The sequence below is a fragment of the Nansenia antarctica genome, assembly GCF_963989245.1.
Source record: "Nansenia antarctica genome assembly, chromosome: 10".
Lineage (NCBI taxonomy): Eukaryota > Metazoa > Chordata > Actinopteri > Argentiniformes > Microstomatidae > Nansenia > Nansenia antarctica.
In genome coordinates, this window is record NC_137680.1 from 17,531,524 (window position 1) to 17,550,288 (window position 18,765).

At 44.1% G+C, this 18,765-nt stretch overlaps 2 protein-coding genes across 2 annotated transcripts; both read left to right on the forward strand.

Moving 5' to 3' along the window:
- Positions 1–5,360: 5,360 nt before the first annotated feature.
- rnf144b (ring finger protein 144B) lies at positions 5,361–10,584 on the forward strand (the record flags this gene model as incomplete). Its single annotated transcript, XM_080541033.1, has 7 exons — positions 5,361–5,501; positions 7,610–7,714; positions 8,200–8,260; positions 9,154–9,361; positions 9,937–10,081; positions 10,211–10,300; positions 10,417–10,584. 7 exons carry the CDS (start codon positions 5,361–5,363, stop codon positions 10,582–10,584), a joined length of 918 nt encoding a protein of 305 aa, XP_080397159.1.
- A 255-nt stretch (positions 10,585–10,839) lies between these two features.
- On the forward strand, positions 10,840–16,407 carry LOC308166708 (uncharacterized protein; the record flags this gene model as incomplete). The annotated part of the gene is made up of 14 exons (XM_080541034.1): positions 10,840–10,861; positions 12,067–12,143; positions 12,463–12,535; positions 13,478–13,593; positions 13,793–13,818; positions 13,954–14,091; positions 14,212–14,321; positions 14,434–14,529; positions 14,710–14,793; positions 14,914–15,040; positions 15,454–15,559; positions 15,803–15,985; positions 16,126–16,200; positions 16,324–16,407. The coding sequence occupies 14 exons, from the start codon at positions 10,840–10,842 to the stop codon at positions 16,405–16,407; spliced, it is 1,317 nt and encodes a 438-aa protein (XP_080397160.1).
- Positions 16,408–18,765: the final 2,358 nt, after the last annotated feature.

An 18,765-nucleotide genomic window follows, 5' to 3' on the forward strand; every position in this document is an offset into this window, starting at 1 on the left:
TCCTAGTTGAGGAATGGGATGCCGTCCCACAGCAGTGTGTGACCAGGCTGGTGACCAGCATGAGGAGGAGGTGCCAAGCTGTTGTGACTGCGTATGGATCTTCCACACGCTACTGAGGTCCCTGACAGTGTAAAATTAATAAAGTGTAAAAATGGCCAATATGTGTAGTTTTTTCCTTATTACTGTGGGAGAGTGCAATCATCCAATCCACCAAGCAACTCAAAACGAGAGTGAATACCAACTTTTATAAATGACACTGTTAGTGCATTGTCTGTATGTGTGTGTGTGTGTGTGTGTGTGTGTGTGTGTGTGTGTGTGTGTGTGGTGTGTGTGTGTGTGTGTGTGTGTGTGCGTGAGTGTGTGTGTGTGTGTGTGTGTCTGTGTGTGTGGTGAGTGTGTGTGTGTGTGTGTGTGTGTGTGTCTGACGGGGGGGAGTGGAAGTTCCAGAGTCAGTGAAAGGCAGGGGGCTTGTTTGTGAGGCCCAGTTCCATGGGGAAGAAACAACTATTCAGGTGGCATGAGATTTTGGTCTTGATAGAGCGTGGATGGAAGGCTTTGGAAGAGGTGGTGACCGGTGTGGGAAGGATCAGCGATGATATTTCCTGCTCTCTTTCTGGTCCTGGCATGGAACAGGTCGACGAGAGATGGCAGGTTGCAGCCGAGGTCTGTAGTCTGCCTTTGTCCTTGGCAGTGGAGGCAGCGAACCAGACAGTGATCGATGAGGATGGACTCAATGATGAATGTGTAGAACTCGACCATCACTTTCTATGGAATATGCCGCAGGAAGAACATCCTCTGCTGGGCCTTCTTGATGGTGGAGGTGACGTTCTCCGCCCTCCTGAGGTCCTGTGAAATTATTGTCCCCCAGGAATCCACACTACTAACTGGGGAGTCACACATGATAAGGGGGGCGGTTGGGGCTGGGCTCCTCCTGAAGTCCACTACCATCTCTACAGTTTTTAGAACGTTCAGCTCCAGGTTGTTCTGGCTGCACCAGGACGCCAGGCTGTCAACTTCCTTTCTGTAGGCGGACTCATCCCCGTTGTAGATGTCCAATGGGTTGTGTCGTCCGCGAACTTCAGGAGTGTGACAGAAGGGTGGCTAGAGGTGCAACAGTAGAGGAGTGTGCACACAGCCTTGTGGGGCTCCAGTGCTGATGGTCTGAGGCTCAGAGACAAGCTTGCCCAGCCGCACGTGCTGCTTCCTGTCTGTCAGGAAGTCAGTGATCCACCTACAGGTGGGCTCAGGCACACTCAGCCGAGACAGCTTGTCCTGGAGAAGAGCTAGGATGATGGTGTTGAATGCGGAGCTGAAGCCACAATCAGGATCCTGGTATAGGTGCCGGGGGAATCTAGGTGCTGGAGGATGAAGTGGAGTCCCATATTGACTGTGTCATCTACAGACCGGTTGGCTCAGTAGGTGAACTGCAGTGGGTCGAGGAGGGGTTTGATGATGGCCTTGAGGTGCGTCAGGATGAGGCGGTCTGTAGTTATTGAGGCCTGTGATCCTTGGCTTTTTGGAAACGGGGATGATGGTAGATCTTTTGAAGCAGGCAGGTACCTTGCATTCAACCAGTGAAGTGTTGAAGAGCACTGGAGATAGCTAGTCTGCACAGTGCTTCAATGTAGAGGGGGAGACAGCGTCTCTCTCCTGGATGGAGAGAGGTGTGATGGGGCAATTGTCTCTGTCCAGGTTGGGAAGAATAAGAGGTGTGATAACTGTGGAGGGGGGCTGGGTGTGTGGGTCAGAGTCAGAGTCAGGACTCTGTCGAATCTACAGTAAAAGTCATTCAGGTCATTTGCAAGTCTAAGTTCATGCATATAGTGGGGAGATTTGGTTTTGTAGTCTGTGATCTCCCAAAGGCCTTTCCAAACTGACGAGGAGTCGTTGGCTGCAAATTGTTCACCAGCTTCCTAGAGTACTGTCGTCTGGCCTCCTTAATCTCCTTGCCAAACGTGTACTTAACCATTCCTTGTGCCATATATTTTTACATTGTTCCTGAAACTTTTAAAGCCTGCACAGATTTTAAGCTAAAAAATAATCTTTTTGCAAAGAGTATGATTATTCATTAATGGTTGTTTATCAGATACTAAGTCACACAATACTGCTTTTTGTAAGGTTATTTTTAGATGAATATTGCCCCTAGGGCCTAGACCAAAATTCAGACACAAGGGGCAATACCAAAACAGATGCTATTCCTCACTACAGAATCTGCATAGTGGCGATTGTTCAATGTCCCATGGTGAGCACTCTTTTGGTTGCAATAATTGTATACAGTATTTTAAATTGAAAAAAGCGTAGTGAGCATAGCGAATTGTTGATTTATTTTAATTGCCAACCCCACACGCCAGGCCTATTTTCCTGTCATCAACAAGCCTTGACTGAACAATGTAGCAGTGTGTATATTTGTACAATATAATACTGTTGGCAGAGTCACCTAGTCAAATGATGCAAACGTGTTATAGCTAGGCTATATTAATGCCACAAGTCAATTTGTTTTACAGTAGGCCTAACTAAGGGTTTATTAAAAACAGACAATTAGACAGACAGACAGACAGACAGACAAAGACCCTTTCTGAAGGTCTAATGCGAAACTGAATTTCGCACATTTCTGTGCACCAATTATAGTAGTATATCATCTTTCATATCTGTTTATATTGTAGTCAAAGTAATACTGGACAATGTTCAGGCCAAATTGCACGGTGATGATGATGATGGGACTGAACTCAAGCCGCCAGGGGGGGGCAGCCTAGAGGCCACTCCACCAATCACCGTCCACTTCCTGGGCAGCAGCTATTAAGCAGCAAGAACATCTATGCTGCGCTGCGCTGGGCTGAACACACAGAGATGCACGTCCATCTGGGGAGGACAGGCAGGTTAGGGGATACAGTGTGCACAGTCCCCTGGCCAACCATTTGATTGCGTTCCTGTAACAGCAGGGCGTTGCGTGCGGTGCAGTCGGAAGAGGTAAATGGGTGGTGCTTGCAAGTACCGTGACGAGCGGAGGTGTTTTGTAGGTGACTGTGTATCAGTAACAGATGTGTCATAGTAAAGCACTGCGGCTGTGATCTGGACAGAGGCAGCTCGTACACGCAGTGGTCCACTGGGAAGGTAGGACCCTCTCCCTGTTTTCTAATGCAATTCCTTTTTATTGTGATAACTGAATAGCGCAAATGTCCTTTTCCTTAATTTCGTTTTATTATGTTGGTAATGCAGAATGACATCTCAAACAACCTTGTATACAGATGTGTCAAATAATAATAATCCATTTCGTGCGTTGAACGTAACTATTTACAATATGTGATTAATTAGGAGACAAGAAGACCGATACATCACGACAAATTCAACACCCTTCTTGCATTATGAGGAAAGACTGTCTTTCATTGTAGCGCTAAAAGAACCAAGCCTGTGTGTAATCTGATTTCTATGAATTGTTACCTAGGTTGATTTGGGGAAATATACCTTAGACTTTGCCTTACAGGTAAATGAAGAGAGAATGATGTCTGCAGGTCACTCCCACTTACAGTATAGCCCTACTGTACATGAACATATTAGCAATGGGTGTCAATTTATTTTTGATCAGTCATTTAAATCCCTTGGGTAAATGTTCATATTTGAACACACACACACACACACACACACACACACGCACACACACACGCACACACACACACACACACACACACACACACACACACACACACACACACACACACACACACACACACACACACACACACACTGAATGAATGTGTTATAGTCCAGCATCACAGGCACAGCTGCCTAACTTACAACAGTCACTCTGTATCGCAACTATTCACAGAGCTGAACGGGTTTTCCGTTCTAGCTTGTGTAGTGGACAATGAGGCTTTGATCCCTGGCTGGAATGCCATCTAGATCTTGATCCATGGGGAATGTCAATTACAGAATGGTAACTGCAAAGTGAAACATTCTATTAGTCAAAGGCCATTTGCTTAATGAATAGTCCATGTTGCCCATCTATCATTCATCACGGTACAGTATCTGATGTTGATACACACATATGTAATTACTCTGACCTTTGTCCTCAATGCTTTCTCGACACTCCCTGTAAATGACTAATGACAAACACTAACTACAAATTAGCAGTCCTTTCCTCAATGTGAATCACTCTGATATCTAGAAAATGTTGAGTCAAGGTTTTGAACCAGTGTGGGACTTTCCAGGAAGGCATGTTTACATGAAAACTGAGACTGCACCATGGTGTCACAATGCAAAACAAAGAGGTTTATTACTTTCACCTGTAGCTACGGACAGACAGTACTATGGTTGAGCAGGGGAAGCAGACAATGGTAGCATTGTGAGACGTCTGTTCCCCTGCTCTCCACGCAATGCAGGAACCTTCACAATGACAGTGCAGAAATAAATGTGCACATTCAAAGTGCTAGTATCAGTGTTTTGCATGCGTGCCGTAAATCAATAGTGGATAGAAGAGCACAGTCAATTTAGGACAGTGATGTTGGCAGTATTGATTTGGTTGCAATAAATTCCCCAGCCAACTTGAACAACAGGAACGTGTGGGGATAATGCATGATCAACAGCTTTTTTTAGCCACTCTTCCTGCTGAATGTGTTTTTACCTTCACCATTTTGTGGCCCTGTCCTGCTTCCACAGTCATTTAATAATCCACCCTAATCCTGGATTATAGCTGTATTTCATATATTGTACCTTTTGGGATTGGATGGCAGAGAGGTTGACTCTGGCTCTCTCCTCTTTCATTGAGCCTAACATCAGCCCTCTCCCCTGCATCAGAAAAAAATCAAAACATGTGAAATTAGCACCACAAATGACCTGTGCCATGACATGCTTTGAAGTGACCTTCTTGGTGAAAGGCAAATGTTTACATTTGTAGAGGGTAAACAATTGTGAAATGTCCCTTGCTCCCTTCAACAAAGATATCATCACCCCCCTTAATGTTCTGAAGTGCTGCACCCTAGAGAGGAATCTAAAACAAAGGCTTTGCCAATGGCCACACACGATGGTGTTCTGTTTGTCTCAGCAGAGGGCTAATAATGGCCTCTATCTCCAGTAACTGGAGGTGATAATAATATTATCATGTCTGCTAGTGTTGAATCCTCTTGGTGTTTTAAGCACATGTAACTGTGCTAGTGATATTGAGGTATAGTATGAGGAGGCTGTTGGTTGATATTGAGGTATAGTATGAGGAGGCTGTTGGTTGAGTGCTGTGTGTGCTCTTCTCTTCCTGTAGGAACATGGAGGACATGGCTTCACCCTCTCCCCAGCAGGAGGGCTAAGACCAACCCTCTCCCCAGCAGAAGGGCTCAGACCAACAGCTACGAGGCAGCATTGAGACTACCACCATGGCCAACAGCAGTCCAACCCAAGCAGAGCCAGCAGCTGTGGCTCCCCAGCCCCTGGTCTCCTGCAAGCTGTGCCTTACCGAGCACCCCTCAGACGCAACCAGTCAACTGCACACCTGCAACTGTGTCTTCTGCACTCCGGTAGGTAGACCCCGGCAGACAGCGTCAACCTCCTCTCACTCACACCTGATCCAGGATTAAGAAACTTGTGTTTTCATCCTGTTTTTAGTTAAGATGTTTTTCTTGCTAGACGTGTTTACAAGAACTAGTGTTCTAGAGGCAGTGTCTGCCAAACCCAAGACAAAATATTTATCACTGCTTTCCCAGAAACATTTTTTTTTTGTTTCTTTGGAATGCAGTCTGCTAGCATTCTATTGAGGTTTGTCGTTCCTTGACACAGATATTTCCTGGGATGTGTGGCAGTGGAAGGTGTTAATCCTTGCCTGGCGATGGAGCCATTTGAGTTGCTAGCGCAAGGTCAAACAGACAGGGATACCGTAAACACAACACACTGGTCACCAGTTTGGCCTATGGATAAACAGTATGCACTTGGCTTCAGCTGGTTGAGGCCTGCTTCATCGGGTAGACAAAACAGGACTTGCCACATATTTGGACTGCTTTGGTATCTTCGAAATAGTTTCAAGTGCAAGTATGCATTCTAGTACACTTGACCGAGGCATCTAATCTTGACTTGATTTATATCCATAATAATACATTGTTGCTTCATTCAGAATGTCCAAGGACTGCTACTATTTAACTTCATTGTTGTGACCGGTCTTTATTCACTCTATTTATTATATATTTTTATTATTATTTATTTAACCTTTATTTAACCAGTAAAAACACATTGAGACACAAAGTCTCTTTTGCCAGGGAGACCTGGCCAAGAAGGCAGCAGCAGTCAATATAACATTACAATTTAAAACGTACAATACAATCAGCACAACAATATGATCGATAGGAACAACCTACAGAAAACACTGACACTCCTCCTGAATAGAGTTTTTTTTACCAGAGTTTTAGTAGCAAATAGCAACCACATAGAGGCCACCTTATGATACACGGTGTGATGGTAGGTGAGTGACTTGACATTTGTAACAAAGTGCAAGAGAAGATGTTGCATGCATGTACACTAAGTCACCATAACCAATTACAAGACAGAAAAGAAAGCTTCTTTCTAGCCTCAAACAAAGAGCAAGCCTTGTTAAGAAAATAAAACCAGTTTCAGTTTAAGCTTCCTCACAAGAATATCCAGTTCCTTGATGAACTTTGTAGGACAGCTTATTGTCCAACCATATACCGAGGTATTGGTAGGATGACACCTTTTCAATGGGTATGACCCCAGGCATAAAAATGCTAACCTTCGCTGGCTGAGAGCGAGCTCAGTGAAGGTAACAAATTATTGCATTCAAGACTTTGAGACCAAACAGAGAGGTCTGTAGAGACTGAAAGGCAATCTGGAGCTCTCCAGCAGCCTGCACCAGAGAGGGAGCATTTGAATAGATTACTGTATCAACTTGACTGGTTGCATCCATTTCCCTATGTCATTGATAAAAATGGAGAACAAAACAGGAGCTAAAATGGAATCCTGGGGTACACCTCTAGTCATCTCAAGTAAGATATTATTAACATCTGAAAGGGGTCTCCACCTTTTAGTAGGGGGAGGCCATAATGCTGATTTCCATGTTTTGGGTATAGAATTGATCAATAGACTTAAAAAAAGTGAGACACAGGCTAATAATACCAGCTGAGAGTTAACCCTGTGTTGTCCCTCCTCTAGTGTCTGCAGCAGTATGTTAACCCTGTGTTGTCCCTCCTCTAGTGTCTGCAGAGTTAACCCTGTGTTGTCCCTCCTCCTCTAGTGTCTGCAGCAGTATGTTAACCCTGTGTTGCCCCTCCTCCTCTAGTGTCTGCAGCAGTATGTTAACCCTGTGTTGTCCCTCCTCCTCTAGTGTCTGCAGAGTTAACCCTGTGTTGTCCCTCCTCCTCTAGTGTCTGCAGCAGTATGTTAACCCTGTGTTGCCCCTCCTCCTCTAGTGTCTGCAGCAGTATGTTAACCCTGTGTTGTCCCTCCTCCTCTAGTGTCTGCAGCAGTATGTTAACCCTGTGTTGCCCCTCCTCCTCTAGTGTCTGCAGAGTTAACCCTGTGTTGCCCCTCCTCTAGTGTCTGCAGAGTTAACCCTGTGTTGCCCCTCCTCCTCTGGTGTCTGCAGCAGTATGTTAACCCTGTGTTGTCCCTCCTCCTCTAGTGTCTGCAGCAGTATGTTCAGATGGCTATCCGGGAGGGTGGCGGAGCCCCGGTCACATGTCCTGACATGGCCTGTCAGAGGATCGGAGCCCTGCTGGATTCGGAGGTACTGGATCTTATATGCTTGAGAACTACTAGGCTACATGGATATTTAGACCATGTTGAACCAGAATCAATTGTGAGAATAATCCTTAATCCCTAATGATATGGCTACCCCACTCAATGCCAGTGTACTTAGGCAATATTTGCCTGTGTAGTGACGTTTGAGTTGGGTGTGGGTATCATTCAAAGATTTATTTGACTTTGAGTGTCAGCTATTGAAAGTTAGCCAGCCAACCATTTCACTATCTTGAGTAATGCAACCATACCTAGCAGCAAATATCAAGTCCAAATGAGACTGTCTAGAAGTCTAAAAGTGCTGCACAGCCCAATATGTCAGTTCTAGTCTTGTTACAGGTCCCTGTCACTGTGAGATGATGAGATTACAGTATCCCAGTGTTGAATTCTCAGTTTCTGTATCTATGCACTAAAGTGATCTTGTAATAAGGACACGTATTGTACATTCTTATCCATTCTGTTCTGTTGTTGCAGATAGCCTCCTTTGCCCCTGCCGATCAGGTGGAACTCTACCAACGTCTGAAGTTTGAAAGAGGTACCATGAATTAACATGCTGATGACTGGAAACAGCTGTCTATTTCAGGTCCCGGGCCATCTGGCTGGCATTACGTTAGGCAATCCCACAGGGTAGTGAGCTTTACATGCCTGGAATATTGTGGGGTTGTTGTCCCTGCCCCTTCTGTTCCCTAACCCAGCTTAAAGGTTAATGTAACTCTAGCTTCACTGCAGATCAGCATACGCCAATTCAAAGTAGCTGTCTGGGAGGTACTGAAAGTATGTAAATCATACTGTCCATTTGTGGTTCTCTCTCCGAGAGCTTTTGTTGGTGAGGAACCGCAGCTAGATGTTGGCATGAGAAGTGAAAGTAACGTATGAGAGCACAAAGAAAATCTGTGAAAATACTGTGGAAACTAAAGCTCCCCGACTGGTCTGACATTTAACAAATTGGAATCTGGAGTTGGTTTAGCTCGGGGGTATTATTGGTATTTTTTCAATGTTACTGTCGAACCATACACAGAAACCAATATTAGTCCATTGCTGTGCCATAAATCACGACTTAGAAGATTGGATTGTGAAAGTAGACCAAAGTTCAGAGTGTTTTTGTTTTTGAGGGTTCCCTTCTTATATGATTCATTCAGAAACTATGAGCTGATGCAGGCCCCTCCACATCTGTACACAATGATAGAAAAGACATGAAGAAGCTGAGATCGTCATTTTTAATCACGTAAACATGGAAAATAAACCCTAAGTATCATCTCTCTCCCTGATACTTAGTGAAATTTTATTTGAATCGTCACAGTATTCGGCTGATATAAAACATGCCATGTTATAAACTGTTTTTGTGAATAATACTCCCGTAATAATAATAACAATAATAATAACAGACAATGTACCATTTATTTTGGTTTCATTCATTGATTCATCTAGGGGTGCAGCTTGATCCTAGTAAAGCCTGGTGCCCGGTGGTGCAGTGCCAGGCTGTGTGCACCGTGGGGCCCAGTGCAGAGGGCCTGCCCACGTCCGTGCCCTGCCCAGCCTGCAACACCGTCTTCTGCTCCGGGTGCAGGGGCTCCTGGCAGGACGGGCACTTCTGCCCAGAGCACGAGCCCATGATGTCACCCTCCTCAGAGAGCAGGTACGTCAGTCAGTCAGTCCGTGACTCAGTGTGTTCAGTGTTACTCAGTAATGCCCTCGGTAATGCCACACCCTCTCTATTACATAATGTATATCAGGCGTCGCCCCTTGCGCCACCCTCACTGATGCCATTAGGAAGTGTGGAGATGGGAGTGAATCCATTTGGATGCATCCACAACACAAAGTATCTTGTGTACTGGAGGCAAAGTCTTTGATTGCTCAAATACATTATTATGCTGTATAAGGCGGACATAAAGAGACACATATCCTGAAACCCTTAGATTTGAGCCCTAGGGTGTGAATCACAGCATGGACATTCTGAATAGTTCTTGAGTAGGGGTTTACATCAGCAGTCCAAGTCCAGTGTTGTTCATTAAATCCCTACCGTGGTCTTCAGTCATTGATACCCTTATAGTGTTGGGTTTTCTCCCAAAATAAACGGTTCAGTTCAAGCCCAGCACTCAAACGAACCAGTGCTAATTAAAGACAACAGATCTTTCCTCTTGACAGATCTAACAACCCCATTGAGCGCCGTGTGGTTTAACCCTGCCCCCCCTCTCACCCACCTGTCTAAAGGGTTCAGTCCTGCAGTGACTCGGACCTGCCAATCAAGCAGTGCCCGATGTGTGGTGTGTACATAGAGAGGAACCAGGGCTGTGCCCAGATGCTGTGTAAGAGCTGCAAACACACCTTCTGTTGGTACTGCCTGCAGAACCTGGATGTAAGTCTCCCCCCCCCCCCCCCTCCCTGCCTTATACTAATATTGAAGTTGTTATCTTTTGTTTCTTATAATTGCCCTTGCTGATGATGTTTGCTAACATACGTCTGAACTGGCAATGTGTATCTTCAGGGTGATATATTTCTGAGACACTACGATAAAGGACCATGCAGGAACAAGTTGGGCCACTCCCGAGCCTCCGTCATGTGGAACAGAACACAGGTGATGTTCAGTGTTTCTATGGTAACCGTTTTTTTCCCCTCCTCTGCTACAGTTGGCCGTTCATTGACATCAGACAACTGACTGACACCTGTCTGACTGTTCTCTTCTCTCGTCAGGTGGTGGGGATCCTGGTTGGCGTCAGCCTCATCGTCCTGGTGACCTCACCGCTGCTGCTGCTGGCCTCGCCCTGCATCCTGTGCTGCGTGTGCAAGCCCTGCCGCGGCAAGAAGAAGAGGAGGAAGAAGAAGACAGAGCTCAGCCTGCAGCCAGACTCTTCCTCCTAATAAAGTGTCTCCTCCTTGTTATTCCCACCTCACACACATACAGTACAGTACCACCCTCATGTGCCAAATGTCATGACGCCAAACCAGTCGTTGTTAGGTGCACAAGTGCCTCATCCTACAGTGCCTGGTATTTGGTGGTATTTGTTTTGCCTTCCATTCTATTATGCAAACTTAGCGTTGTTTATGAAATAAACAATTGTAACATAGGGAAAATCCTTAACCAATGCAAAACATTGTTTCATATGTGTGAAGGAAATGGCATTATGCACTGTGTTCGGTACTTGGAAAAATGATAGGGCTTCAACAGTGCACATAGAAATATTTTCTGCTGCGAATGTTTGTTGTTTTCCGCCTGGTGTTCCAGACCAAAGGTTCTGAAGGATTCTGTGTACTACTCTAATGTATGTAAATATGTATTTATGGATGTGTGAATGTATGGCGTCTCTTGTGTTGTTTCTACCTTTTTGTTGATGTTTCTGCATCAGATATTTTGTAAAAGCTTCATTGTATTAAAATAAACATCAGATATTGAACATGTATTGGCTGCATAGGCTTGTCGGAAGATAATGTCTACTGAAATGTAAGTACTTTTACAAAAACAATATCTCTGTTTATTTTTGGACAAAGTCAACATTTGTTTCAAAATCATAAACATATCATAAACAATGTCAACCAGGTATTTTAAAGCCTCCCACTTGATGTCACTATGTAGGCTATGTTGCCTTTTAATTTAATTGTCTTCATAACTTTGCTCCTTCAGATGTCGGAGAGAAAATAGGCAGGGCATAAACTGAAATATGGGAATGACTGCAATAATCTAAGCTACTCAGACCAAAGTCTGCTAATGAATGTAGGGGAAAAGGGCTCACTAAACATCCACACCTTGGTGCACACTGGAAGAGCAGAGGTATGGGGTATGAAACCGTTCGGTCTCTTTCTGGTCCCTTCTAAAATCTTTAAATCTCAAAAGTATGATTGATGTCCAATGATTGCATAGAAAGAATGTTCTGATCGGTGTTTAGTGACACCTTGCGGACAACGTGAAGATTGCATTTCTTTGTGTTTCGGATCAAGACGAAGTGGCAGCAACTTCAAGTAAAAGCGTCAGACATCCGAAGTTCTGAAGTGTTTGAAATGGCAACGGAGACAGAATTCTTTAACGGTAATCCTTTCGTTTCAAAGATTATACTTCTGCACAGTGGAAGTCTATTTTTAAAGTGCGGCAGCCTGTGCCATATGCCGTAAACTCTGCAGGCACAGACAGCACCCCAGCTGGAAACAACTTTTGCATTCAGAAAATAAATCTTGTGTGTTTATTCATGCAACGCCATAACATAGGATATATAAACTTAATTTTGCAGAAATCCCCAAATTAGCATGGTCATTTTTTGGTAAATATTAGTAGGCCTATACAAAATGAAAGACGTATCTATCTGAATGGCTGATTTCCCGTCGCATCATGAAGACTGTCATTTGGTTCAGGTATTCCGAAGATTCCCTACGTCCCCAACGCTGGAGCACGAGACGTCCTGTGCTTCAAACACTACAATGCGGAAGAAGTAGGTGTGGCAATACAGTAGGCCAGCTGTAGCCTACATGCAAGTTTACTAACTTACAAGACTGTCAGATTCTTTCAGCCACACTCATTTCAGTCTACTGATACACATTTTCAGTGTGAGTCTTTTATGGCATATCATATCAGACCATATTATGTGTTTTGTCCTAAAATTATACAAACTATGGTCATGATGATCAGATGTCATCATAGACGTGTTTGTTATTTGTGTAGGCTACAGTAGGCCTGTAGCACAAATGAGAGTGCAACTCCAATGATGATGACACCTAAAGTTTTCTATTTTAACTTAATCAATTGTACAGGTGTTGCTGGGCAAAAAGATGGAGGACTGGCTGAGATTCTCTGTCTGTTACTGGCACACCTTCTGTGGAACTGGTAATGAAAGATCAATAGTACACAGTACACACACACACACACACACACACACACACACACACACACACACACACACACACACACACACACACACACACACACACACACACACACACACACACACACACACACACACACACACACACACACACACACACACACACACACACACACACACACACACACACACACACACACACACACACACACACACACACACACACACACACACACACACACACACACACACACACACACACACACACACACACACACACACACACACACACACACACACACACACACACACACACACACACACACACACACACACACACACACACACACACACACACACACACACACACACACACACACACACACACACACACACACACACACACACACACACACACACACACACACACACACACACACACACACACACACACACACACACACACACACACACACACACACACACACACACACACACACACACACACACACACACACACACACACACACACACACACACACACACACACACACACACACACACACACACACACACACACACACACACACACACACACACACACACACACACACACACACACACACACACACACACACACACACACACACACACACACACACACACACACACACACACACACACACACACACACACACACACACACACACACACACACACACACACACACACACACACACACACACACACACACACACACACACACACACACACACACACACACACACACACACACACCTACATACATGTATTCTCGTAATCCTCTCATGATTTCATGTAGACAACATATTGTGAAGCGACTTCATATTAGCCACTTCAGAAACACATGAAACACAACCCAGGTTCTCCCCTGCCATGTCTCTCATTTGTCGTCCATTCACAAGGTGCTGATCCTTTTGGGTTCCCCACCCTCCAGAGGCCTTGGAATGATGGTGGTAACGCCATGGAATCTGCCAAGAAAAGGCTGAATGCAGCTTTTGAATTCTTCACTAAACTGGGTGTGAGTTAGTGCCCATACAATGTAGTTTAGTTTAGTTTATTAGGATCACCATTAGCTGTTTCTCAGGCAGCAGACACTCTTCCCTGGGGCAATTTCACACTTCATTATTGTTAATTGGATTATTTATATAGCACCTACACTACTGTATGTCTTTTGAATTGAATTCTGCGTTTGACATTGGGTATTGTATGTTTTCCAGGTGAAGTATTACACCTTTCATGACAGGTAATCGTCTCAACGTGTGTCTCCTTTATCAAGCAATTGCTCTTCTTAGTGCATTTACATTTCAAGGAAGTTGCAGCCTAGATTATTTTTCTCTCTCTTGGGCATAAAGGTATTATATCCACCCTCTGTCTTTAGGGACATGGCCCCAGAGGGCACCACTCTGGAGGAGTCCAACAGAAACCTGGATGAAATGACAGACTTGGCCTTACAGCTTCAGAACAAGACTGGAGTCAAGGTGCTGTGGGTCACCTGCAACCTGTTTGCTCATTCAAGGTCAATTTCCCTCCTATATTTCTGATAGGCATAGTTTTCCATGAGATCTTTGTCCATATTTATGACAGAGGCACCCGTTGCTATTTCACATACGTAGGTGTTTTATTTGTATTTTGTTAGGTACATGAATGGTGCAGCCACCAACCCTGACTGTCATGTTTTAGCCTATGCTGGGGCTCAAGTCAAGAAGGGACTGGATGTAGCCAAAAAGCTGGGGGCGGAGAACTTTGGTATGATGAAGAGGACTCAAAGTGTCTCATACCATCGTTTACCATGATCTCAATCTGTCATCATTACAATCTCTCATGTTTTAATGATGATGATGTTTTTGTGTGTCATCAGTCTTCTGGGGTGGCAGGGAGGGTTTCCTCTCTGTACACAACACAGATGTCGCTGCTGAACTGAAACACATGGCCAACTTTTTCAAAATGGCAGTGAGTAAGTACTGTAGCATGAGTAAGTAAGTAAGTAAGCCTAGCTCATTGGGCAGGATCGCCTGTTTCTAGCGTGAGGCATTTGACAGGAAGTCCCTGCGACAGACTCTCCTGTGCTAAAAATAATACCTTCTTAATACCTACCAGTTGCACGGGATAACTAAACTATTTCTGTGTAAACCAGATTACAAAGAAAAGATTGGGTTGAAGTGTCAGTTCCTAATTGAACCCAAGCCTAAAGAGCCATGCAAACACCAGTATGATTACGGTAAGGCATTACACTCAGCATTAGCCGGTTTGCCCACATTCTAAGTGATTAGTTTCATTTATGCTGTACTTTTCTGTGTCGTACCTTTTTCTTTGTACCTTGTGTTTCAACGCCCTCTAGATGCCATGACTGTCATTGGCTTCCTGAAGCACTATGGACTGGACAGTCACTTCAAGTTGAACATTGAGCCCAACCACACAACTCTGGCAGGACATTCCTATGAACACGACATTGTCATGGCCTCTGTGTAAGCAATGTTATCATCAGTGTTAATTTTGGCAGGTTATTTTACATGAAGTCTTAGTCTTTAGATGAAGATGCACGTTAGCTTTCGTCACATTTAGTTCTTTTTGTTTTTTTTCACATAAGATTTTCATTAAAGAAATGTTGACTGAAGTCATAATTGCTAAAATTGCTAAAAACAATTAATTAATAAATCAATCAAATAAATAAACTAAAACTAAGAAGCATCAAAATGACTAAATGTGACTAAAACTAATGTGCATCTTCGTGAAAAGACTAAGACTAAATGTAAAATAGCCTGCCAAAATAAACACTGGTTATCATTCATATCATTGTAGTCCCATCAGACAGGATGTTCCACTCATAGACGTCTTATATGGCTCCACTGAACCTTGAACCCTGTGTCCTGGCCTGCAGGTTCGGCATGCTGGGCTCAGTGGATTCCAACACGGGGTCTCCTGACCTGGGGTGGGACACGGACCAGTTCCCCATGGACATCAGGAACATCACCCTGGTGATGAAGGTGAGCCAGAACATGAATCATGTTGATACTGTATGTATTAAAGCACGTTGCACAACAAACCGTGGTTATTTACCTGATATCAGTACTGAACATTACATGGTTGATTTAGATTGAGGCATTGAGATGATGCCTTCCACCCACTTATCTTACAGAACACACATGCATACTGTTAAATGTACATAACATCTGTATTGAACGTGGACATGAGTGAGGTCATAAGCATGTTTCATATATCTGCCTCAGACTGTTATTGAACAAGGTGGCCTGCAGCCTGGAGGTCTGAACTTTGACGCCAAGGTGCGCAGAGAGTCCACAGACCTGGAGGACTTGTTTATCGCCCACATCGGAGCCATGGACGCTTTTGCCCGCGGCCTGAGGAACGCTGTCAGGATCATGGAGGAAGGGGTTATCACCAGCATGGTGAAGGTACATAGATGTAATGCTAATAGTAAACATGCTAATGTATGAGCCATATGCCAAAGTTCATTAACCTTTCTGAATTCTAAACCACATACAGTATTTAGAAGAAATTATGCTTTGGTGGAATAATGATGTCTTTCGGACAGGAGCGGTACAAGAGCTTCAGCCACGGGATTGGTCAGAAAGTGGAGGAGGGCAGTGCTTCATTGGAGGAGCTGGAGGTGAGATAACACATTGCTGAATAACATTGGACCATTGGCTTTCCATGTGTTTGTAACAATATTATGTTTCTATGCCTACAAAATATGTTCAATGAAACCGTGTGTTTTGTTATTTATTCTCAGGACTTCATAAAAACAAACGGAGAGCCCAAAGTCACATCAGGGAAACAAGAGAAATATGAGACAGTCTTCAACCACTACTTGTGAACATGTGTGTTAAGACTATCTGTCCATGAAAACAGTCCTCAATGACATAGTGTCACTTTGATATGGTTATGTTAGGTTATTCTTAGAGTTTTAATTTGGCTAATTGTTGTTACACTGTCATTATTCTCTATTTACTTTGAATGATCGCTGGAGGTTGTGCATTTTGAAGACCAGACCAGACCATGTTGTAATCAATAACTGGTACCATAATAACTTTTCCAATTACCTGCAGAAGGAATTACAGAACAAATTAAAACATTTTGTATTGTGGAATTACATTAAAAACAAGCAAACACAAGTGTGTTGTTATTTGTTATAGTAGTCCATGGGATAAGAAGACAATCATTGTCTGAAGTTACGTTAAGTTATGTTCACATACACGTCTTACTTTAAACCAGTGGTTCCCAAACTTTTTCAATCAGGCCCCCCTTGGGTAATTGGAAATATTTTCGAGCCCCCCCTAACCCGGTTCCCACCTAGATTGATATAATTAATTGTATAAAGTTGTAAAAACATTACATTTTCTCTTCTAATAATAACAAGACACATACAGTATATCCAACTATAGTTTTATATTTTATTATGGTTTGAAAAGGAACATAAGTGCTTGGCAAATGATCCTGTGCCACTGAAATATTCAACATATCAACATTAACTAATTTCTACTGCATCACTATTCTTACTCCTCACATTTCTATCACAATTACGATCAATGACTTGTGTGTGCTTGCTTTGCCTTGCAAATCTTCTCAAAGCGGGGTTGTTGTTTTGAGACTGCCACTCTCAGTTCATTCTCAATGTTCAACTTCGACCTGTATTTGCTTTTGATAGCAGCAACAGCAGAAAAGCCTATCTCACACAGGTACGATGTTGCAAAAGGCAGCAGTATTCCCACAGCTTTCTGTCCAATGAGAGGGTAGTCCTTCTCCACTCCAATCCAAAACCCAGCCAAAGTCGTGGATGTGAACTGCAGCCTCATGGTTGACTCTGAAGTCATGTCGATGTACTATTCCTCTTCCGCAGTGCTGAACATGGCAGGTGGTGGTGCAACAAATGGATCTCTAATCCAGTCGTATTTGGCACTGTCATCCACAGAGAAGTATTTCTGGAAGCTTTGTTTCAGGGCTGAGATGTGCTCTCTCATACATGGAACCACTGTGCTCTGCAGCTCATTGGTCTCGATGAATGCCTTCAGATTCCCAAATGAGTCGATGTCCCCCTGTTCAAGTCTCCTGCCCCACATGTCCAGTTTCCGTGTGAAAGATTGTATCCTGTCTGCCAGATGTGGAAGGTGTGTGTTGTTGCCCTGCAACTGTAGATTCAATTCATTGAGCTTCTCAAACATGTCGCTTAGGTAGGCCAATTTCATGAGGAAGTCTTCATCATTAAACTTGCTGGCAAATTCGTTCCCTTCCTCCTCCAAGTAGATTCGGATCTCATCTTTCAGCGATAGCACCCTGGACAGCACCTTTCCGCGAGAGAGCCAACGCGACTCGCTGTGAAATAGCATGGCTGTGTGCTCGGAGCCCATCTCCTCGCACAAAGCGGAAAAAATGCGAGCTTTCAGTGGTCTTGTTTTTATGTAATTGACGGTGGTGATAACATGAGACAAAACGTCATTCAACTCTGGACTCAGCTGCTTTGACGCGAGTGCCTCCCTGTGTATTATGCAGTGAGTCCACACTGCTTTCGGTGCAACGCGCTTGATGAGCGTCTGGAGCCCTCCCCGTTTTCCTGCCATGGCCTGGGCACCGTCGGTGCATATCCCCACACAGTCCTCCCATTTCAGATCGGCTTCACTCAGGTATTTGTCTATGATTTTGAACAGTTCATCAGCTGTTGCTCTGTTTGGGACATAGTTGCAAAATAGCAAATCCTCGCTCAAACCCTCCGCATAAATGTATCTGACATACGCTATTAACAGACAGTCCTTGTTACTATCTGTGGCCTCGTCTACCTGGAGCGCAAAGCGTTGGTCTTTTATTTTCTCAACAAGCTGCTCTTTCATGTCTTCTGAGATGTCATTGATGAGTCTCGCAATAGTGTTGTTTGACAGGGGGATAGCTTTGAGTTTTTGGGCTGTTGCCTCGTCTATCATATGTGAAACCATATCTATTGCAGCAGGGAGTATTAACTCCTCAGCGATGGTGTGTGGTTTTTTAGACTGGGCGATACGATATGCCACTTTGTAGGAGGCAAGTTGAGCATTAGACGTAACAGATGCTGTTTTAACGAAACGGCTCTGCTGACCACGGTATTCTTGGAGTTTTCTCTTGAAGAAATCGAGGGGCTTCTTCACATCAGTCGGGTGTGTGGTCTCCAAGTGACGTTTCAACTTGCTAGGCTTCATGCTTTCTG